The sequence below is a fragment of the Eptatretus burgeri genome, chromosome 15, assembly GCF_056783735.1.
Source record: "Eptatretus burgeri isolate ZD-2024b chromosome 15, Ebu_testis_v1, whole genome shotgun sequence".
NCBI classification, from domain to species: Eukaryota; Metazoa; Chordata; class Myxini; order Myxiniformes; family Myxinidae; genus Eptatretus; species Eptatretus burgeri.
In genome coordinates, this window is record NC_140975.1 from 39282619 (window position 1) to 39307113 (window position 24495).

The following is a 24495-nucleotide window of genomic DNA, read 5'->3' on the forward strand; positions in this document are numbered from 1 at the left end:
CTCGATCACCTGGCCATCCTCCCCATCCTTCCATTGGAATTCCAGTCATTTTAGTTTCAACAACTTTCTGTCCAATCATGCGCCATTTGAATGTAACTTTTGCTTTGACATTTTACAGACGGAGGGCATTCCAGCCAGTAACCATAGGGACGCGGAACTAACACCAATGATTGGATAACCAACGACGAATCGTGAATCCTTGATTCAAAGTTTTTCTTCATGAGCTGTTGAATGTAATTTCGCAGCATTATGGAGTGAATATGATGCCTGGGAAATATTGCATTAGCGGCATTAATTGCTGATCGAGTTGAGACAAGGTGTTAGTTTAATGTAGGACACTCATTTTAGAGACGATAGCTGACACGTACAATAATAATTGCGAGAGCTTATGACCTGTAATGAATAAATGAAGAACAATTTGTGCAACATCTCTTCCATGAGCCTCAATCTCATAGACCCCTAAAATCAGCCTGACATTTCGCCATCTGTGATTTATGTAATTTTGCTTTTGGGGCCAAATATTTATTACAAACGTGTGCAGGTGGACTCTAAGATAACAAAATGGGAAAACAGGAAGCAAAAGGGGGTGATAGTACAGATAGAAGGAAGGGTAGAAGAGTGGAGAGAAAAGAGAAATACGTTTCGGAGGAGATATGAGCAAGGGCACAGAAGGAAGGTGTATTTTTGGAGCACAAGGAGGAGGTTGTGGTTGATTGAGCGTCAGGGTACTCACAACAAGTCATAAGTGCTTCTTGGCTATTAATCCTGGACATATGTTGCCACTCTGTCACAGGGTGCGGAAATTTCTGCTGAGCAGTCATGGAAATCTAACCCACACCAATGCGGGCAATGCAACAATGCTTTACCCACTCAAACGCTGTCATTCCGGAAGGGAAGGAATGGGGAGGTGTGAATTCCAAAATTTGAAAACAGATGGCCCCTTTCAGGGTGAAAAAACATTTATGGATAATGTAGGATAATTAAATAATTACAGGTAGGAGGCCATTTGGCCTCTTGTTCCTGTGCTGCACCACACAAATCCCAGAAACCATCATCCATCCACACACAAGCTTCCCACATTTCCTGCCAATATCCCCATACCCCTCTGTCTCCAATTAATCTATGTACCTTATTCCTATTTAAACCTATCTAGTCTTTCTTCTGGCACTAATTTTCCAGGGAGACCATTTTTGTACGACTCTCTCTGATGAACTGAATGATGCCTGTCCTAACTCTCTTCTTTCAGGCTATGGCGCCTCGTCATAACCCTGTCATTTCTGATGAAGAACTGCTCTACACCTGTCTTGTCCACACCCTTCATTACCTTGAACATCTCTATCAGATCCCTTTGTAATTACCTCCTTTCTAATGTATGAGCAGGGACCCACAAAAGCTCCACATAATGCAAACTGTGACTTCAAGTCCTCAATCCCCCCCTCCCCCACCTCACAAACGCCAAGTTATCAACCCCCCCTCCAAAACCCCAAGTCCTCAACCTCCCCTCCCAAGCCTTCAAACCCACTCCCCCTAACCCCCACCCCCCCCCCCCCAACCACAACTCCTCTGCCTCTCAACTCTCTATCCAATCTTTGCCTTCCAGACATCCATGCCACTATGCCATGCTGCTTTCTTGTTCACTATGAAATTTGCAAAAATGACAATTTCATTGGTAACCGTCGTTACATTTTGACTACTCTATCAAATATTTATTTTAACTTGTGATCTTTTGTTCCTTGCATACTTGGCCCAAGGACTACTGGATGACATATTCAAGGAGATGAGATTTAATACCATCTGTCCAGGACAGTCCATTATTCCATGGTAACTGGCATTACATGAAATGGTCATGATAAAATTCCACTTGTGTTTAAATTTTGTCATCAAACCCATACTTGAATCTTAAAGTTGAAGCTCATAAAATAGATGCCATGAAACAGTGGAAAACATACACTGAATGAATATGAAATTTTATTCATAACCAGTAACAATACATAAGAAATACTCGGTGACTGGTATTACGTTTGTCCTCACTGTGGGTCTCAGACAAAACATCACTCTGTTGATCAGATTATTTATTTATTTATATACAAAGTCAAGGCTCGTTACGTATAAGAGCTAGAACACAGAACGGATTGGGATGAAACCGAACCAAAGGACCAGTCGAAAGAGGGGGGAACACCAACAGCAGGACTGAAGGATAAAATTGAGGGAGACTAGGTAAAACAATCAGTGTGGGGAGACATGAGGGTAGGGGAGGACACACAGGGTTGACAAGATGGATACGGAAGCAAACTCTCGGGAATGAAAAACTGGAAATTTGGAAGGAGGGGGCTTGGGGTGGGTGGGGGGATTAACAGGTGTAGAAGACATGGTTTTGGATGAGGGATGATTTGAGATGGTGGTGAACAGCTATCTTGAAGGTCTTTGGGGAGGGGGGTGGGGGGGGGGGAGGTAAGAATGAGATTGAAGAGAATGTGAAGTTGATGGGAACAAAAGAGGAACAAATGGATGGGAGGTAAGCAGTGATTCAAGTGAACAGCGCTTGAGAATTTCACTTGAATTTTGACTTTAAGATGAGGATATTACAAAGTACGCCCACGGCGTGCAATTCCATGAGCTAATTCGTTCATATTTGGCTCTCTGTATGGGTACATTGACTCGATTCCATTAAACTTGATGAAATATCACACACCAGGTATCAAAAGCACGTATAACACAGAATACAAATTAAACTAGAAGGGCACTCGGTAGAGTACATACCTCCGCCACGTAATGCCTGATCCACAAGAACATATCGGGCCCGATACATTTTTGAAATATCATGCTACACAGTACTATATCGTTTTTGGCCCTATCTCTCGATGGTGAAGAATCACTTTAGAAATTAAATAACTATCGTATCCAGATCTGGATCCGGATACTCACCAAAATCGAATCAATTTGTCCTTGCCACACCCAACCTGCCCACCAAGTTTCATCCAAATCCGTCCACAACTTTTTGAGAAATCCTATTCACAGACAGACGGGGGTGAAAACATGACCTCGATCTACTTTCGGTGGTAGTGGAGGTAACAACTGGAATTTTAACTTGATTTACTGGAGTTTAGCACTCAACAATCAGTGGAAATCATAGAAATTGTGATGTTCCTCCCCAACACACATGCCCTTGTACAACTTTTACTTTTCCAGGAAATAATTCTGAATCAACCTCGGTCGTTGACCTGAATGTTATCAGGAACTACGACATCAGCACCAGTTTAAACTGACTCTCGAGGTTGTAGATCTGTCACGTCATCGGTCAATGAGAAGGTGACAACCTCACCATCAATCATCCTAAGATGGTGAGTATGAGAAATGTCACAAACAGCTACGGCATCAGCAAAATCTCTTTCCAAGTCTCGAGATTTGTTCTGTTGATCGATTTCAGATCGGACAATATCGATAATCCCTTCAACCTTTGTAACTTGGTGGGTTGCTTATTTATACATTGATGCCATCTTGAACCAGATACTTCTTAGATTGTCTCTGACTATTGTGAGAAAGTGACCTCAATATCCCAGAATCTGGATTTGCCTGCCATGCGATGTGTTTTACAAAAGGATTTGCATACCATCTCCACCTGAGCATCTGACATTGATTCCTCCTGGGAAAAAAAAACTTTCACAAAAGCTTATTGTCTCTTATGCACTGGTTTATCCCATCCTGGCTGTGGCTTGACCATCCATCCTCTCAGACGTCTTCCGTTTACATTTCTTTTTGTGAATGCAGACTGTTTTCTTCGCTCTGTAAGATCCTCTCCAAAACATAGGTTTACTGCATCAGACCTGTCTTGTCTGACTTGTCATTTGTTACCTGTACTGTTAATCACATCGTGAATCTGTTGCCACGTCGCCTTTCCATACTTCGTCCTGTTTTATGAATTCCCAATGTGTTAATTCAGGCCTCAGCTAATCCATGTGCTTGAGTCCAAGACACCACATTCCATTTTTATTCTCTCCTTTGCTTCCTCCCTCAAAGTCATCTTGGCCTGTCCTCCATAATACTTCCAGTTCAACTCCTAGTTTTCCACCCACCGACGCTTTGTAGAACTGCCTTCTGGAGACTGGCCAATTAGGCACTATCCCCTCCAAGGCTTCAAACAAGCGGTGCACCACCATCTGGTGTCACCCCCTACCCCATCCCTACCCACAATCCCTTGTTTTTCAGGTTATTTTGTTTACTTCCCTCCTTTCTGTCCTTTTCTTCCTGTTCGTTTTTCCATTGCTTACTGTGTCCAACTCTTTCCCCACCATCCCAATTGGAGTACATTGTCATTTTACTCTCCATCACCTCGACCTTCCTTCCATGAGCTAAGATTTTGCAGACAACAACAAAAAAAATTGGCCTCAAGTAAATAGGAGAGAAACTGCCAAATGTCATTCACATCCAGAGGATCCTTTCTCGGTAGATTAAAGTAGTCGCTCTGATAAGATGCATCCAATCAAAGTTGTCTTGACTTGTCTTCATCACCGTTCAATCAATCATGTACACTGAGTCCTGATGTATATCTATAGAGACGATAATTCCCACTGAGGAGTATCATGAAAAGACAAAAGTGGTTGTTTTGACAATGCGGGCTGAGTTAACCCAATTCAATAGAACGAGAGCTTTATCGATTTCACTTCGAATCACTTGGTGGTGAGTTGGCAGAGCCTTCCAGTACTGTGGATTTTGGTCGCACCTTGCCTTTTGGTGATGGGCATCCAAGAGATTCTTGCAGGGGGTATACACTGGACTTTAATAGGAAAATGCGTTGAAAAATGTCGAAGAAAACAAAAGGTGGCATTTCATGGACTATTGTTTCTCGTTGTGATAACTTTGTGTCCACCAGGTCAGGTATGGGAGCATGTGCCAAAACAGCGCGTCGCTGCGTCCACTTTCCGCCGGTACTCCAGTGTCCACCACTAATACATTAAAGATAATCTATCTTATAATATGGTCTGTTGAGCTTCCTTGGGATTGATATATAACGCAGTAGAGGTTTTTTTTTTTTGGGGGGGGGGGGGGGTAAAAGCACATCAAAATTGACTTTCCAAATTAAGCAATAGCAAACAGCATTGCTTCTTGTTCAATGCCTGCAATTATAACTTCGTTTCTTTTGGGGTCGTTCGGCACATGTTTTTGGCTCCAGTTTTCCATCAACCGGCTGGCCAGACCTGACGTACTACGAAAGGCGATTTGAGCAAGAATATGGAATTTGTTCAGGGTGCCGGCATAACTCATCTATTCTTCACCAAAGATACTGTGAGATCATTGGCATCCACCGGATAATTCTAACAGATGGGACATCCAGCTTAATGTCCAACCGTGGGATGGCAAACTTTGTGATGTGGAAACCTGCTTGCGAAGCACCAATCTGACAGCTTCGACTTGGGGTGCAAATTGAAACTTCGACTGCTCAAAGGTAAGGGTGTTAACGATGCGCAAACCTGTCACACTGACAAAGACCATGACACAGTCGTTAGTGCAAAACTGCTTTGTACCCAAGTGGGTAATGCAAGGCCAAAGAATACGGGCCAAATGGGGCCATTGTTCTCTCTTGCCATTGGATTGTTAAGATGGTGCAAATGTATGCTCTATGCTCTCAAACCTTTTGACCAATTCTCAACAAGTTTGAGGTACCTCTTGATCTCTTTATACTCTGGCAATGGACGCAGGGTTCGCAAAACTCCCACATAAGATTGATCTTTGCGTTGCAGCAATCTTTATTCATTGTTCTGCTGGGAAAGCCTTTATGGTCCACTCAATCCCAAGCCTAATTCGCACACTCAAGCATTAACTTAAGCCACTTGTAAAGCATAGCGATGCAGGCAGTACTTTAAATAGTCGGTTCCTTGGTGGAAACAAAGTCGAAGACAGGTTTTTGAGTTGGGAATTGAAACGATGAGGTTTCTGGTTTTTTTTTTTTTTGGTTTTTTTCCTGTTATTCCACTGGGCTGATCTCGGCAAAAAGGCTTCGTGAAGTTGAAATGATTGCAAGTGTATTAATTAACAATGACGTTTGTGATATGTAAATGTATGAAATGGAGTGCATGTAATTAAACACTTCTCTCTTCTTATGTCATCCACTTAACGTGGTGACATGATGAGATTTTTCCGGTGTTCTCAATTGGACATGGTGTTGACGACAACGCACACACTCTTGTGTGCAGCCTTGTGGCTGCTTATTGCATCATTGGTTAGGGATGCAGTTATGCCACTGATGCAGTGCCCCTATTACCAGTACACTGGTGCTCATTTTGTTGACCTTGGAATGATTACAGGCTGAGTCAACCATCCGTCCTTCCATTGGAGCCATACTCTGTACAGAGCGTCAGTGATGCCGAAGCAGTCTCTTGTGCTATTGGGCACAATCCTGGACGGGTCGCCGCTCCGACGCAGGATACTCGAATGGCTCAATCATCCAAGCAAGCTGGTACTCATTTCGCCGACCTCGGAAGGATGACAGGCTCAGTCGACCCCACCTGGTGTTAATTCAGCAGCCAATGGAGCTCAAAATCAGGACCCTAGGATCCTAAGCCAGCCACCTTGATCACTAAGTCAACGTCAGGCTTATGGCATTGACTGAATCAACACCACTCAGGATGGTGTCCTTCTCGATGTCACGAAGGTTTGTAAGAGGACGCCCCCTTTTCCAGGATTCCTCAGGCCTCCAAAGGAGGACTTTCTGTGCTGGTTCTTCATGGAGCACCTCATGATTAGCAAGGTGAAGTCAGCATTGCCTCACAAAAGGAGAGATGCAAGGAAGAGAAGTATATAAATCTCTGTTGGTGATATGGTCTTGCTAAGAAAAGTTCAGGACTTTGTGAAGCAATCAGGTGTAGGTATGCGGTCGAATGATTTTACCTGCTGTGCTTGGGTCAAGGTCCAGATTCGCACCAATAGAGAAGGAACGACTCAACAGTAGTTCTGAAGATTCATAGCTTACCCTGTCTGTGGACAGGAGATCTCCAAACTTTCTTGAGGACGTGAACTGCCGCCCAAACCTGAACTTTCCTGCATTCTAAGTCAAGCTGCATGTTGGTGTAGTAGCCGAGGTATTTATAGTCATTCACTTTCTCTATCTGACTGCAATCAACAGTAAGTAGAGCACTATCGGCAGAAGGATTGATGTGCACATACTTCGTTTTTTCAGTGTTGAGTACCAGAACCAATAGACTTAGCAGCAGTTTCAACCTTGTGAAATAGAAGTTCAGCTTTGCATAACATGTCAGAGAAGAGCAATATGTTGTCCGCAAAGTCCACATCAGAAATGTTCTGCGCTGGATATTTGCGACTTCCACACTGAGATAGTTAAACCATTCCAGTCTTCTATAACAGTTCTTCGGACATAGTCCAAGGCAAAGGTAAACAGGTAAAGAGCTAACGGGTCACCTTGGAGAACCACAATGTTGATTTGGAAAGTTGCATTCTCTCCTTCAGGAATTAATACCACTGTAGAGGGCTGATAGGATGGCCGAGAGGTATGCAAACTCATCTCTAAGCTGTCTCGTCTGGGTGTGAATTCCAACATAGATATAAACTGTCATCCTGGTGTTTCACAGGCATGGTGATTCGTCAATGTGTGCCGTCCCTCGGATGGACGTTAAACGGGTGTCCCATCTACCAGCATTCATTGGTGGACGTTAACGATCCCATGGTGTCCTTTGCGAAGAGTATGTGAGCCATCGCCGGCACCATGGTCGAATTCCAAATTAGTTCCTTAACCGGCAGAGAGGGCATTGCATCAGCGGCACAGCCACACCCTCATCCAATATTGCTCCTCCACAGCCTTGTGCTGCATGTGAACGAAGAAGAACCACTGCAGAGGTATCGTCATACATGATTTGTATGACCTTAACAATCAACTCAGGGATGTCATATGCAAGGAGAATTTTGAAAAGTTTATTCCTGTGAATGGAATTGAAGGCTTTCATGAAGTCGATGAAGATGGCAGCGGCTTCTTTATGGTGGTTATGTATTTATTCAAAGATGTGCCTGAGAGCAAGAATCTGAGAAGATGGAGATCAAAAGGGGGCCTAAAACCATTTTGATTTGGGTGTGGGATCTTTTCTAATTCAGGGCAAATTCTGTTAAGGAGGAGGCAATTGGAGATTTTTGCTGCAGTTTCGGTTAGACCTATTCCACGGTAATTTTCAGGGTGCGTTAAATTTCCTTTCTTGGGTATCGGGAGAATGTCCGCTCTTCCCACATTCTGGAGATCGATTTCCTCGGTGTGTTTCAATGCAGACTTTCAATCGTTCTTCTTCGCTTCGGAAGTCACCAAACTTCAAATGGAATACCATCATGACTGTGGGCTTTTCCCAGTTTGGCTTGTTTTCATGACCATGTAAAGTTCTGCTCGTGCGAAGATGCCAGGAGTATTGTTGGAGTTGACCTTGAAGATAGGATCAATTGGGTTGTTGGGTAGGCTGGTATTATCAAAAGAGAGCAGTTTTTCAAAATGAGTTTTCTAGGAATCGAAGCGATCCCCGTGCCTTGGATAAAAATGGATACCTGCATGTCAGTGATGAAGTAATTGGAGAAGTCTTCCTGTTTAAAGCTCTGCTCTCGTTGTTCTCTCTTTTGCTCCGATGAAGGTTAAAGCCTGAAACGTCAGTTTTTCCTTTTATTCAAGGTGGATCAGGCACCATTTAAGGTAATTTTCTATCAATTTTATTCTTACTTCCTAACCATCCAAACCTTGTTCAATACGTCTTACTTTATTCTTTTGCGCGATTGTGCTGTAGATACGGTGTCAGGTTGTGCTCCGAGGACAGCAACACAAGCTGCGTTGTTTACTTCAGCAGTTCCCTGAACACTTGTTTCATCGGGTTCTATTGGTACCCCAGCGTTAGCAGAACTAACTTTATGTGTGGTGACATGATAGCAGAACTAACTTTATTTTAGATGTCAGGAAAATCTTTATGTTTGTCTAATTCCTTTCTAATAGTTCCAATTCGGTTGAAATTTGATTTTCGATTTGAGAGGTTATGTCACGATTGGTAAAGATGATATCCCAGTGAAGTGTAGACCTGTTTGTGTTCTTTTTTATTTATTTTATCTGATGCTAAGCCTTATCTTTGCAAAAACGATTCTGCGGTCAGAGCCAATCGGGTCTGATGAGTGAGCGTGGGAATCCGTGATGTTGTCACTCCATCTTTTATGACATAGGTTGAAATCGATTTGAGATGTGGTTTTATTTGGAGCGCTGAAAGTCCAGTCATGATTTTGTTTTTTGGAAGAGACTGTCGGTTATTGGAAGATAATGCCGATGAATTAAATCAAGAAGAAACTCACCGTTTCTGTTGGTGAAGCTACGGTATGAAAAACTGCTCGACACTTGAGTGTTGAAATACCCTCCGAGTGCAAGACCAGTATGTGAAGGGATAGATGACACGATCCAGTTGAGGCTTTTGTAGAACTCCTCCACACTTGATTCGTCACTGACATTGATTGGAGAAAAGTCTTGTGTTGGCTTTGTAGTTAGGGTGGCTGGTTTGGGATGTTATGGTCTCGAGTTCAAGCCCTGTTGGCTGCTGGATTAACATGAGGTTGGGTTGACGTTACCAGTCATCCTTCTGAGGTTTGTGAAATGAGTACCAGTGTACTGGTAAGAGGGGCACAGCATCAGTGGTACAGCTGTACTTCCAAGAAATGATAGTTACCTAACAGCCAAGCTTCCATATGTAAGAACAGATTGGTTGGAGTGTAGTTTGATCCGATACTTTGGTTATTGATATAAGGTTATTAAGATTTGATTACAATCCCAACTCCACCAATTGCTACATCAATTTGACGATGTGTGGCAGAAGCTGTAAACAAGATGGATCTGCCAATTCTGGTGCTTTGAATATCTGTGTTGAGTAGTTGATGAACTATTTTGTTCTTGAATAGAAGTCACCAAGACACCAAAATCATTAATGAGCTCGTCAGTGTCTTCAATATATGCACAAGTGGATGATAAACTTTGACGGTTGAGCTGCCAAACAACAAAAGTTTCTTAGGGTGGCAGAGTCCTTTTGCTCTCATTTCAGATGACATCTGTCCTTGCGTGTTTAGGATATCATCATCATAAGGGCGAGAAAACCTATGAGATGAATGAAAGTTTGAGTCAGGGGCTTGAACCCCGGTGCTGTTACGTGAACTAGTCATATTTTTAACTGGCTGTAACTGTGGTGCATCGCCACGAATACTGAGGATTAATTATATTTGTAGATATCATCTGCTAGGACAATTGGCATCCAGAGCCTTACGAGCTTCTCCAGTCTATTGGTGTTTACATCTGAGATTTCCTTCTTCTCGTCTTGCTCCGACCATGGATACCCCACAAAATACAGGGGGTGAGATTTTACAGTGCCTCGGACTCGCTGGGGTGGTGATTGCTTAATTGGGTATTTGAAGCATTTTATAAGGATAACCATTCCACTGGTTAATCCACATCACCATCAAAAATAACTGCCAGATTGTCCCCAACTGCTTACGCAGCTTACCCTCATATCTCAGGGTCATTCCACGATTCGCAACCTGAGGACGGGGGTGTTTGGGGATGGTCGCCCCTGGTGTCTTCACATGAAAACACCACTTCCACTATAATTAAACACATGTTTTTTTTAGGATAACAGCTTTATTTTTGCTAAAATGGTGACAATAATTAGCCTTTAATTGACAGCATACCAAGTGTTAGCAGAGCATGAGAAATGTGATAATAAGTGTGTGATGCAGGTTTCTGAATGCACTGAATAAAACTAAGGAGATACCTACATAAATGTCACTACAGGTGGACTGACAGGAGGTTTGTATATCAAAGGTAAGAGATTGAGAGTATCCACTTCCGAGCTCTCCAGCCTCGATTTGAATCTCGATCCAGCTATAAACTGTCACCCTGACGTCTCCCATGCATGGTGATGTACCATTGTGTGTGCCATATATCGGAAGTACGTTTAACCAGGGGATCCGTCTGCCAGAGCACCGGTCGTTGGTAGACTTTAAAGATCTGAAGGTGTCTTTAGTGAAGGGTAGGTGAGTTATCGCCGGCATCTTGAACAAATTGCAAATTCCTACCAAAACCTACAGGGGGGGGGCACTGCATTAGTGGCACAGCTGCACCCACAGCAATGATGCAACCTGCAGCCACGTACTGCATACGAATGACTATATGAATATAAGTGAAGATTTCACTGATGATTTGTTGCGTTGCTCTTTTGGATCTGTTTGGTATTTGTGTTGATATTCTTGGGTAAGCATTTCTATCATTTATTTTTTTTTTGACCCGAAAATCGTTCACCATTTTTGGGCTTGTTGAACTTATTAAATCCTGATACAATTGTTAAAATGTGGTCATTCATGTAACCTTTTGCAATCACACCGAGAGCCAGAATTTAAGGGAACGAGGGAAAGTGTTTCACATTGCAAGCTCATCTATCTTCTATCTATAAATCCGTGTGTGTGTGTATGTGTGTGACCGCTGTTTCTCGACAACCACTGGTCCGATCTAATTGAAACTTGCCAGGTATATTGCTGGGGACCTGAGTATGTGCCTTTTCAAGGTTTGATATTAATCGGACAAGTGGTTCCCAAGTTATGGCCATTTATTTACCAACCAATGACAGGACACGTTGCTGCGTGGACGTGGCCGATGGGGAAAAGATCCTCAGCCGCGTTCCCCATTACGGGTTACAACGTACGTACTTCCGGATAGTGATGACAGTGTATTCTAATAATTTCTCGATTTCTTATGCGCATTTATAGATAAACTCAATGCCCCAATTCAGTCGTCGTTTACGAGAGTGAAGGAACGTCCTGTGTGTTTGTTTGAAAGTTTTTTTTTTGTTATTTATTTCTTTTTTTTCATGTACGTTTTTTTTCTTTTTCTTTTTTTCTCTTCTCTTCTCTTTGTGTTTTTCCTTGCGATGACATTGCGAAAAGGCAAATACGTTGGCGCTAATTGAATAATTGGCCATTAAAATTAAATTGCGAATAATCGTAACTGCGATATGCGAACTTCCGGGCCACGCACGTACGGGCACGCGAGAGCGAAGGAACGGCCTGCGTGTTTGTTGTTTCTGGCTCGCGGTTTGAAAGTTTTTTTTTTTCACGTACGGCCACGCACGTTCGGGCACGTACTAGTATTAACAATCACCACACCCTCACTATAAGTTTTCCCTTCAGTGTACTATGACCAAAGAGAGTTAAAAGGATTTTGAGCTGATAGGCATCATGGGCATTATGAAGATAGGCCTCAGCGATCGAGGCGGTGATCTGTTTTTTATACACTGCCTAAATAACTGTGTTGCATTCTCTCAAGCAGAGATTTTGTTGCAGATTACGTAGGTCCTTGCTATTATTTCTGACTATTTTCTCTTATACGACTTGATCTGGGACCATGAAACCAATATCATTGTTAAGGTATTTGTTGAGGACTTCTACGAATGTTGCAACATTGTGAAAGAAAACGTCCATCATTCTTTACTTTTCATGATGTGCATATATATTATGCATCAGGAAGAAGATACAGTGGACTGCAAAAGTATTCACCCCCCAAAAATAATGCCACATTTAGATGAATTACAAGTTATGTAGAAATTACTTTTCCAAATGAACTTTTTTATTCATAACTGAAGAGATCAAACTAAACATCATCCTTCCAACCTCACTCATTTTCTGTGTCCTCCCCATCAACATCCCACCACCTCATGCCCCCCCCCTCTGCTTCCACCTCGACCAGCCCCCTCTTAGCTTACTCTTCGTCCCACCCATCTCAGCTTCCTCCTCACCCCAACCCCTCTCAGTATCCCCCCCCCACCCTGCCTCTTCCCAGCTTGCCCACAGCCCCATCCCATCCCAGTTCCCCCCCATACCCCACCCTTTCTCAGTCTCCCCCTTGCCTCACCCACTCTCTCAGTTTCCCCACCCCCTCTCCACTTTCATCCACCAACAGAGCCTCCTCCCCTGTCCCTAAGTGTGTGGACCTCAAACAACTAAAGCCTTTGCTCCAACCTGATAGATCTCTCAATCCAGGGTGCTGCTGATACCCTGAACATCATCTGTTTAACAGAATCGTTGCTCCCAAACGGTGTCCCAGACTCCTTAGTGTCTCTCCCTGGCTATTGTCTCATCTAGTTTGATAGGTCTGAACCCCATCCGGGTGGTGGAGTTCCACTTTACATCAGTAACTCTATTTCTCATGAGCTGTCTACTGCTCTTACACCTCCCAAAAATAACACGAGTTCCTTTGGCTGTGACTTCCCCAACATTCACACCTCTTGTTTGTCTGTGTGTTGTACTGTCTTCCAAACAGAGATGACTCCATTTACCTCTCTCTCGCTTTCTCGCTCTCTCCCTCTCCCTGCCAACACAGACCAACTTTTAACAACTGCCCATCACAACACTCTCTTCATCATCCGTGGTGAATTCAACTTTCACCCTGCCAATTTGGTGGGTGTTTGTACCTCTCTCACCACCCATGGCACTGCTGCAATGGACTTCTATGACTCCAATGGACTGACTCGAAATTTCTGACCCTGATTTCTGCCGACAAATCCTCCCTTCTGGACTTGGTGATGACCAATGTCCCTGCTAATGTCTCCTGTTTTTCTTCTGCTCCAATTGGTTCATCTCATCATGTGTATGTGAGAGTTAACATCTATCTGGCTATTCTCAGAGAGCTGCCTCAGTGCTGATGAGTCTGGCAGTTCAATCTGGTAACTCTCAAAATCCAGACTCACTGCTCACCTCCACTCTTTCATTCCTCTTTTTCTCTGCTTGTGGAACCAACTTCTTTGGTCTCTTCAACCTCGTTCTTCCCTCCAGGGCTTCAAGACAGTAGTGCACCACCATTTTCGGTCATCCCCTATCCACAACCATGACCTTTTCTACCAACATTTACTCTCACCAAACCTCTTTCCGAGTTTACAGTTTCCCTTCCACTTCTGTGATTGAGAGTTTGCATTTGTATCCATCTTATTTCCTCTTGTGTTCTTCTTGTCCTCATTCTTCCCCACTTCCGATATTTCTTCATGTCTCCCTCTGTTTTGTCTCTCAGCCTTACTGTTGGTGCCTCTACCCCCCCCTCTTTATCCTGTTCTTTTCATTCTGTTACGTCCTTATCAACACTATGTTCTCACTCTTCCATGAGCCTCAACCCTATTAATAATAATAATAAATTTTTAAAGCTGGATTAACTGGGTTGAACACATTTTTTGTGTAATGGAGGTATAACAGACAAATTTGTTGCATTTGGACTTCAAATAACTGCTCCTGATATTGCACCAATTTGCAGTGAGGATGATCAAATTTAATGCATGGTTGTTATTTTAAAGAAGCTTGAAAGTCGTTGCAGTGATGGAGCCATAAACTTTCTGACGTGACGTACCAGCTGCCTTTCACAATTTCTTTCCTTCTGCAGATGGAGAGCATTGTGCATCACATGCAAGATGAAGACATGGGTGTCTCAGTTCGTACGGTCAAAAGCTTCCTTTCAAAGGTTCCTAGTGTCTTCACAGGTATGCATCTTTCAACCTCTAAAGCAGTACTGCATTGTCCCAATTTCACTATTGTCATTGTTTGCAATCAGATTTCACTTATGCTGAATCTTTGTTAAGTAATTACATGACGTAAGGTCATCTGGAGGACCTGCCATATGATCGATCAATCACAGTCAGATGGAGGGTCTATTTTAGAATCTGCACCACATACTGTAAAACATTCCATTTGACATCAAAAATACCCTCAAGCTTGTACATGCATGTCTTGGTAGGTGCTGACATTGTTCACTGGCTCATGAAAAATCTCAACATTGATGAACCAGGTATGAACCACAATTATTCCATTCCTGTTTCACGATGGAGACCACATTGGTGTCTGTTTATTGTAGAATCGCTGATAAGGTTGAAATCATCAATCCAGTATTTTCAATATCAGTCTAGTATTTACAATATGCCTGGTATTGGCTTAATGGTTAGGGTGGTGGGCTTGGGATCCTTGGGTCCTGAGTTCAAATCCTGCTTGGCTGTTGAATTAGGCTGTTGAATTAATACCAGTTGGGATTGACTCAGCCTGTCGTCCTTCTGAGGTTGGAAAAATGAGTACCAGTTTGCTGAGATGATTGTGCCATTTGAGTATCCTGTGTCGGAGTGGTGACCTGTCCAAGATTATGCCTAATAGCCCAGGAGACTGCTTAGACAACACCAACACTCTGCACAGAGTATGGTCCCAATGGATGGAGGGATTTACAATGCCTAATTGAATATTGCATCAAGAAGAGTCATTCGACTCAACACAGGATTACATTTCACTTAAATTTTGTAATTTGGCTTAGTTTAAGAGATTCTCGAGGTTATGATATGTGCGGAAATGAAACAAAGCCACAAACGCTGGCGTCTCTGGGCTTTTATAAGAATTGAATTGTACACAGCGATTCATAGGTATGATAAACAGGCATTTGATAATACGAGTGAAGAAAGTGAAAAAAAAACTTCATGGTTAAGAAATCGTTGCGGCCTGTTCCAAGTCAAGGCATGGTTGAGCAAGCCAAAATACATGGCAGCTTCAGACCCCAGCGAAGTAACCCAGGATGTGACTTAAGACCCCATTGAGAGTTAGGTGGGCGACAGAGTCACTTCACCCAACAGGGCAATGATGACAATGGCCAGAACTGATTCAACACATGATATACATGTGAAATACTACACCGGATAGAGTGATGGGTGTTACCCCATACCTATTGATGTTTGTGCGTGAAGCGGCCTTGGCAGCTGATCATCTTCTCTCCAATTTGAGAAGAGATTGGAATGAAGACTATACCAAAACCCAAGCGGAGTTGGTGAGGAGGACCCATGAGGTGGTATGTTTCAGGCTACAAGGAGCAGCCAGATCAGAAGAGAAAAGGCATGATGTGTGTACGCATGCTGAAACATTTGCTCTCGAATAACAGGTACTACTCAAGTGACAGGCTTTCAGAGGATGACACAAACTGAAGGATAAATTTGATCATACTCCATACATCGTCGTGAGTAAGAATGAGGAAGATGACATTTTTGAAATAGGTCCTACCTCTGATGGTACGCCAAAGTGGGTCAACTGGAAATTACTGATCGCTGACGCAAGAACTGACTCAGATGATGGAAGATCAGATCTGGAAGAGGTTTTTCCTGATGTAGAGTTGGAGGAGAGCTCCACCGAGGAGTTTGAGTTAGGGTAATTAAATGGAAACAGGGTAATTTGTTTTACGAATGTGGCATAAAAACCACTATGCTGTCATAATAGCTTTTGATTTGATAAGACTAAATTGCAAAAGTTTACTGAGAGATCTCATTGTAAACTGGTCGACGGAAGAAAAAGTGCCATCACTTCCCTTAGAGGAGAGTGAGGAAGGAGGAAGAAGATGCTGCAGCAGCTAAAGAGGTTGTGAGTGGAGAAGCAGCCAGACAAGATTGGCCTGGTAGAGAGTGTGGGAAGGGAAATCTGGTGGGCCAGCCAGCCACACCCTCTCAATCTTTACCCTCGAAGGACTGGATAAATTGGATGTAGGAAGAAACTTGGTGGGTGATGATTGCGAGTTGCCGGATCAGGCCTGCTCTGGGCCTATAAGGATCGGATCATGCTTCCCATGCTGACCGGGACATCGCCTTTAGGCAGATTGTGTGTCACGACGATTATCTGCCAGAGACAGAATCATTTAATATTTTGAATCTGGGTTTAGGGATTTAAATCAAACTTGGTACAAGTATTATAATGATGTAATAATGTCGGTGGAGTCATATCTGGCGACGTCATGACGTCGAAGAGTGCTCTTATAGTTTTTTTTTTAATGTTTTCATGAAATTTTCAAGACATATATATGAAATGTTTGGGTTTGTTTGAAATTTTCAAAATCGACAGATGCACATGGAGGAGTGCCATAATTCAACCAACCTGCTGAAAAAAGGGGAAAATGGTTAAAGCATCTTCTGTTGTTGTTGTTGTTGTTGTTGTTTTGGTTGTGGTGGTGATGTTGAATTATTTATATACGTTACTCCATCCCCACATCATTGAGAGTTATTTTTCTTTAGTCCTCCTTCATGACAATTGTGTTAAGTTGATTAATGTTTGCCTGTGTATAGTTTTTTTTTTTTATTGTCCATTGTTCCTTAGTTTTAGTATCGAGAGAAATTGTGCCCTTGGAGTGGGTGTATAAACGATTTTATTATTATTTACATTAAATTTAGATTAAATCAGTCCATGTTGAGACGCTTACTTTCCTGCCACTAGGGTATTAGGCGGGTGCTAATAACTGAAAAACGAGGCCAACGTCAAACAAATCGCAACAGAAATGAAAACTGCTGGAACGAGTGGTACACTCTTCGGGAATAATAATACCTAAAATCTACTCGAATCTCCCGGGGACAAATTACCTAATTTACATAATTTCAAAATGGCCAAGTCGTCCAGTGTGGGACACATTGATGCGATCATGTCAGCCAACTGCGACTTCACAGCCTCTTTCATTAGTCCGTTGTCGTTGAAAAGAGCAGGTGGATTTGAAGAGAGTTCGTATTTCAACAAGTTTTCCAGTGCGTTCTCATCATCAGATGCCTGACCAACGGCTAGCAATCGGTGAAACTAAAGCTGTGGATCAATATTATGTGGGTCACCATCGATCTTCAATTGCTTCTCGTGGCCGATTTGCAGAACTTGTGCTTTTCAGGAGAAACTGAACTCAAACACGTTTGATCCATACAGGTTTTCCAGGATGGCGTCACCCACCTCTCTTACCTTGCGCACATTCGATGAACTAGACGTGAGACCGCTGACAATATTCCACAAACTATCGCTCTCACTGAAGGGATTGTATTCCGAGACGAAATTAAGGATGTTTGTCATGTCGTTAAAATCCCGAGTTATCCTCGCCGGCGTGGTGTCCTTATGCTGATCAGACGTTGCTAATACTCGGCCAGTAAGTTCTTGCATCGCTTCGTTTACTGTGGCACACAATGGAAGGGGCATGAGCCATTTGGTACGGGACTTTTCCTCCATAACCCCGCGCCCATGAGTTAGTCCTCCAATTGACTTCATCATCCTCGTTAGAGTCTGCTCGATTACTAGATCTTTGGACAACCCTGCCCAAAATCTGTCTGTTCTCCTTACGCCGAAAAGTCCGGCCTCGAACATATCGTAAACTTCAGGATTGCTCGTCTGAAGATCAACCAAGTCTTGCAGATATACTTCGACACATTTTGTATACTGATTGTGGCCAGTAGCAGCGAAGTAGGGTAACATTTCGCTCAGACAGCTATATGCAATGACCAATCTCCAGTTCTCTGTGCCCGGACGAAGTCTCGTAGCAGATCAACCATACCCACATACTCCAAAAATAATGCAGCAGTCGGGTTCTTCTCCAATTGCTTCTCAGTCTCCTTCAGGTTGTCCCATATTCGTCTGAGAACTACCTCCTGGCTAGCAGTCAACGACTCACCATCACGAACGTGGTTGTAGAACTCTACAGCGTTTTGTAAATCTGGTGGCGCTCGATATCCTTCATCCCGCTCACCTGACGTCAGTGGAATACCATACGTCTCCTGAAGTAATAGCGCATGTTGTGCTGACGTAGTCATCAGATGTGCCCGTATCGCTCGTGCATACGATTTCCCCTTCAAGATAGTCTTTACTGCATTCTCACCGTACACTACTTTGAGTATCTCGCTGAGTCCAGAATTGTGCATCACATGACTGACTGAACCCAAGAAACTGAGCATGGTATGAAAACCGCTGAGATCTAGGACAATACGCTTCAGGCTACTACCATCTGCCTCATTCGAAATTATTATCCTCGCCTTCCAATACAGGGGAGAGTCGAATGTAAAGGCCCTGTCACACCTTGACGTTTTAGCCAGCGTATGCCGACGGATGAAAAATTTGTCTAAAACGCTGGCACACGTCGAATACGTTATGGGTAAGTTTTGTATACGTTAAGAGCACGCTGAAGCATGCTGGCATACGTCGTAATATGCCGAGCTCGTCGACAAATTTTAAGCATGCTCAAAATTTTATGACGTATGCCAGCGTATGACTCGCACATTCCACATACGCTGGCCATAAGTTGTAGGCACGTTATGCGATCGTTGACACACGTTACTTGTAAGTTACTCATAAGTCGAAACACGTCGAAGTAATGTTTAGCATACCCGAAACTTATTTCTAACCTATGAGTAACGTGCTTTGAACCTATGGCCTAAGTCACATTTGGCACAGCGGCCGTAGGGTCTACAAAATCTACGGCCACTAGCAATTATAGGGCGGCCGCAGTATTTCCACGGTAACACAATGCAGCAGTCACATATGTTTTTATTTTTCGGGGAGCCGCACGGCGTATTTAGAAATTGTGTAGACAGAAAACGTGAGGGTGCTGTACGGTCTTTGATTTGATGTCATACGGTGACCTGAGGGCGTCCCTGCGGCGGCCATATCATTTTCAAGGCAGATGCAAGGTAGCCTCAAGGTGCCCGCAAGGTGACCGCAGGGGGGCCCTAAGGCGAATGTGCGGTAGCGAGTGGGTATATATACCAGTTCTTTTATTACTGAAGTAAAAAATATAACAGTTTGGAACATACCAGTATCTATAACTGAATATACTATAACTATAATATATATATATATATATATATATATATCTGAATATACCAGTTCGGAATACCGTGGTGCCCCCAGAATCCGAACGCCCATTGTTTGAACAAATTGGAATCCGAACAATTTTTCCGAGAAAATTTTGCCCCAAAAACCGAACACATTTTCAAAAACCGAACACATGGTGTTCATGTTTGTTCATGTGAGTCTCCCCCGCCTGTTCGAGCCGCATCTTCACACTTCGTTCATTCAGTTCGTCGGTGGAAGTCCTTGTGAAAGCATCTCTCGTGTGTCGATCGCTACTTTACCTCGTGTTTTCACCTTGATTTGTGCTGTTTTTTTTTTAATCCTCTTGTGTTTTAATTAATAACAAAAAAGCAATCCGATCACGTGTTGTGACAGACTGTCGGGCAAGGATTTAATTTCACAGAAAAACCGGTTGTAATTTGACATATCCATGATTACCTCAGCCCGATGCGTTTGATGAAAGTGATTGTGGTTCTGGGGGCATCATGTTTGACGAGCTGCCCTGGGGGCAGCGCTCTCTCAGAGTGCGCGAGCGATCGGAACCCAGGCCGGAGCTCGAGCCTGTGTGGACCTTTGGATGTGGTTATTGTACCAGTTTACATACAATACACTACCACCGAAGGTCATTTACTCATCTTATTTTACCTTAAACATGGGTAATTTCAGTTGAAAGTGTCTTGAAAGTGGGTTTTGTTGAGGTCCAGGAACAGATTAATTCACTTTCCATTATTTCTTATTGGGAAAATAGTTTTGGAATCCGAACAGCCTCCTGGAACGAATTAAATTTGGATTCTGGGGGCACCACTGTGTTGTAGAATTCACGCCCGTCAGAGTGCGAGCGACCGCGTTTCACGAATAGCAGCCGGTTCACCCACCGAACGGACAATCCAGTCGTGACTTTCTGCAATGGCGTCAGAAACCAGTCACGGATGGGTTTTCAATCCCACCACAACCTTGTCCGTACCCTACCCGCGCTACAGGGTCCGATCACCAAATCTTCGATTTACCTAATTATTTGCGCAGGTAGGTTACCGAGAGGTTGTACCTCAACGGGACCGCTTGGAAACGAGCCGCTTAAGCAGCCCGCTTCCTTTTGGGATAACCGAGCTGGGTAATATCGCGCAGTCCCGTTGGACCCGATCACTTTACCGGCTATTTAAAAGCCAACTAATATTCCGCAATACAAGATGGCATTTCAATGGGGGCATGGACGCAACGAACAGGTTTACATTTAAACGAGCACATTTATTTACTCGACGTGTGCAGGAACAATCATGCAGTCATTCAAAAACACCAACATGCACGTATACAGAAGAAGCAATGAATGCGACACGGCACGTGGGTAAGACAAAGCGCTACAACCGTCTATAAGTAATTATTAATGTACAGTCACTTACACAGTTTTACTTACGGGACTCGGTGCCACAACATTCATTCAAAAGAAAAGCAGGAAAAAGACCCCATTGAAGGCATGGGGTCAGACTGGACCTCTTGGGTCTTTATGGCGTGGGACTTGGCAGACAGAACGAGTCCCACGAGACCGTTGCAGGTTACCTGCACCCTCGTGGTGTCTGGCTTGAGCGACCCGCGACGTCCCGTCCCCACAGCAGCTCGCGTAGCCGCGGTCGAGCTCAGGCCTTGCCAAGCGGCCGGGTGATTCGGTCTCAGTCGGCAACTCATTTGAGAGGAACGAACGGGTCTTTGCTCTCTTAGAGTTGATGCTCTGTAAGAACCCGTCCGTCCCTCAGTGATGCTCAAACTGCGCTGAAGCCCGATCACCTCGGACCGCCTGTCGCTGGCTGGCGAGCTCTCTCCGGCTCTCTCCACACGAACGCGTGGTTCCGCGCGACACAGCAGGCAAGGCTGCGCCTCCAGCTCGCGTCTCCTTCGCGACGCCCGGACTCTCCACCGACTGCAAGCTCCAAGCTCCCGACTCCGCCACGAGCCCAGACTTCCACGCAGCTCCTTGGCTTCTGGCTTCGTCCCGACTCCCCGACCTCTCCAGACTGACTCAGGCCGACCGATCAACTCGACTCGACCCAACTCGAACGCGACCCAACTCGACTCGACCCAACTCGAACGCGAGCTTGGCGCTCTGCTCGTCCTTTTATAGGGCTGGTGAGACGCGGTTTGGCCTCCGATCCTCGACCTCTGACCTCTGACCTCTGCGCGGAAAGCGGACGTGCGTGAGATCACCAAGCTTGATCCGACGAGCAAACGTTCCGCGTTGGCCTGAAGCGACGCCGCTCGATGCGGACTCGCCGCGGCTGGCGCAAAGATGGCGTCGTTTCGGAGACGAAGGTGAGGCGATGTTTGTGGTGTGGAGATGTTGACGGTTGCTGGCGAAGTGGTGAGGATGGCGTGGTTTGGTGAGAGGCAGGTGTGGTTGTGGTGGTGGAAGGCGGTTGGTCTGAAGCGGTTGTTGAGAGCAATGTTGGTGGTGGTGGTTGTTGTAAAGCGGTTGTTGAGAAAGATGTTGGTGGTGGGGTGGTTGTTGTAAAGCGGTTGTTGAGAAAGATGTTGGTGGTGGACGTGGTTGGTCCAAAATAACGATAGTAAAGAATAACTGCTAACTCAAAGATCACAGCCCGGTTAACATGAATAGTTCCCTTTAAGCAACGGTGGGGAAATCTATCTGGACACGGACTTATCGGCCTAACTGATCTTGGGACCTTTATGGTGTTCTGTCAATTTCCACAGCCGTAACAACTGTATAGGCAAACACCTATACTCCGATCTCTAGCGGTAGCGCACGGTCGAAGCACGATCGACGCAGACTGCCACAGAGGCCGTACGTAGGACGCACGGCGGGCGTAGGGGAACCGTGTGACGACCCTGCATTGCCCGCAGGTAGTCACACAGACCGCAAAGCCACCGTACGTTGAACACAGGGATGCCTTAGGACTACCCTACGGCGACCGTGGAAATAGTGCGGCCGCCGTAATTTTTTGGGGGTTGGCAAAATTCATTTTTCATTGATAAGAGCCGACGGCAGCCGCACGAATAACGCAAGCCCACCGTACGCCCTACGTACGGTCGACGTGGAACACATCTACGTCATAGCTTGGCATTGTCGAATTGCTGCGGCGAGCATAGAAATGAAAAAAGTTATAACTCCGCAGTTATAATTCCACAACGCTCCTACGGCCTGTAAAATATAGCCAAACGGCGTAGGGCCACCCTAAGGCCACCTCAGTTTCTCTGCGGCCGACGCACGTTTCTGTCAATTCAGAGGGCATACGGCCGCATTATCCTCGCCGTAGAGCAAATGTGACTGAGTACTTCCACTAACGAACTGAATGAACAAAGCACGAAGATGCGGGTCGAACAGGTGGGGGAGACATGTGAACAAACATGAACGCTACGTTTGGTTCGGTTTTTTTAAATGTATTGGGTTTTTAGGGCCAAACTTTCTCGAAAAAATTGTTCGGATTCCAATTTGTTCAAACAGCTTGGCCGTTCGGATTCTGGAGGACCACGGTATATTATAGTTATAGTATATTCAGTTATATATACTGGTATATTTTTATTTCAGTAAAAAAAAAGGACTGGTATATATACCCACTCGTTACCGTCCGTCTGGCCGCACGTTCATCTTAGGCCCCCCTGCGGTCGCCTTGCGGGCACCTTGAGGTCTCCTTGCGTCCGCTTTGAAAATTATATTGCCGCCGCAGGGACGCCCTAAGGTCACCGTGCGGCATCAAATCAAAGACCTACGGCACCCCCACGTTTTTGGTCTCCACAATTTATAAACACGCCGTGCGGCTCCCCGAAAAATTAAAACATATGTGACTGCTACATTGTGTGACCGTGGAAATACTGCGGCCGCCGTAGAATTGCTAGTGGCCGCAGATTTTGGAGACCCCACGGCCGCCGTGGCAAATGTGACCTAGGCCTTAGGCCTATGTGTAACGTATCTCCAATGCATATTGACGTATGTATACGTATTTGATCGACGTCTTCCGGACGACCACAGAACTTACTGAACGTGTTTCTAACTTACAGCTACCGTATAATGGCGTATTGGCAGCGTTTAGGGGAATTGGTATATACAAATGGGGTTCACACAGGAGGAACCCGTCAGTGTTCCTGACTCCATGGTTTTTTTATTTTTATTTTTTCTTCGGCATGAAGGTGATGTTGACACTTCGATTTCTAGTGCGGTTATAATATAATCCATATATTAATACTGAAGGACCAATTTTGTGCTCCTCCGAGCGGTTGCGTCACGTTTTTCTCGGTACTGTGACCTGGACTGAAAGAAACTTCGTACCTGTAAGAGTGCATCACACATAGTGGCAATAGTCAACTTTCAACTCTGAAGCAGAATAAACACTTTTCGTTTTACATTCGTTTACATTGCGATGTGTGACGTCACCGCTGAGAGGCGTCAGGACGTCATGACATCATCGGTCATTCGCTGACGCCATCACGTCTGTCGCCGACAGACCGTCACCGCTGAGAGGTGTAATTCCACTCCTCGAAAATAGCGTCTGCAATGTAAAACCCTCTTCTGCACATGCTGACTACCTCAGAATGTGAATTTGACACAAAAAATGTAACAAGAAACATTGTATCTATATATTAATACTGAAGGACCAATTTTGTGCTCCTCCTTGCTGTAGCGTCACATTTTTTCTCAGTACTGTGACCTGGATTGAAAGAAACTTCGTACCTGTAAGAGTGTATCGCACTTAGTGGCAATAATCAAACTTCAACTCTGAAGCAGAATAAACACTTTTTGTTGAGACGGGGGCGAGGAGTGAAGAGGCGGGGGCGGGGGATGAAGAGACGGGGGCAGGGAGTGAAGGGGGGGGGGGCAAGGTAAGCAAATTTTTGGGTGGGGGT

At 44.5% G+C, this 24495-nt stretch overlaps 1 protein-coding gene across 15 annotated transcripts in view; it reads left to right on the plus strand.

Moving 5' to 3' along the window:
- Positions 1 to 24495, plus strand: part of LOC147011974 (regulator of G protein signaling 7-like) — a 184594-nt gene that overhangs the window by 84148 nt on the left and 75951 nt on the right. For 9 of the 15 annotated variants that reach the window (XM_085857911.1, XM_085857907.1, XM_085857921.1 and 6 more), the window contains 2 exons: positions 14426 to 14522; positions 14777 to 14827. In XM_085857911.1, coding sequence (XP_085714037.1) covers positions 14426 to 14522; positions 14777 to 14827 — 148 coding nt within the window. Of the gene's footprint in view, positions 1 to 5362; positions 5444 to 6931; positions 7077 to 14425; positions 14523 to 14776; positions 14828 to 24495 lie in introns of those variants that run through there. The other 6 variants (XM_085857912.1, XM_085857917.1, XM_085857918.1 and 3 more) reach the window with 4 other exon arrangements.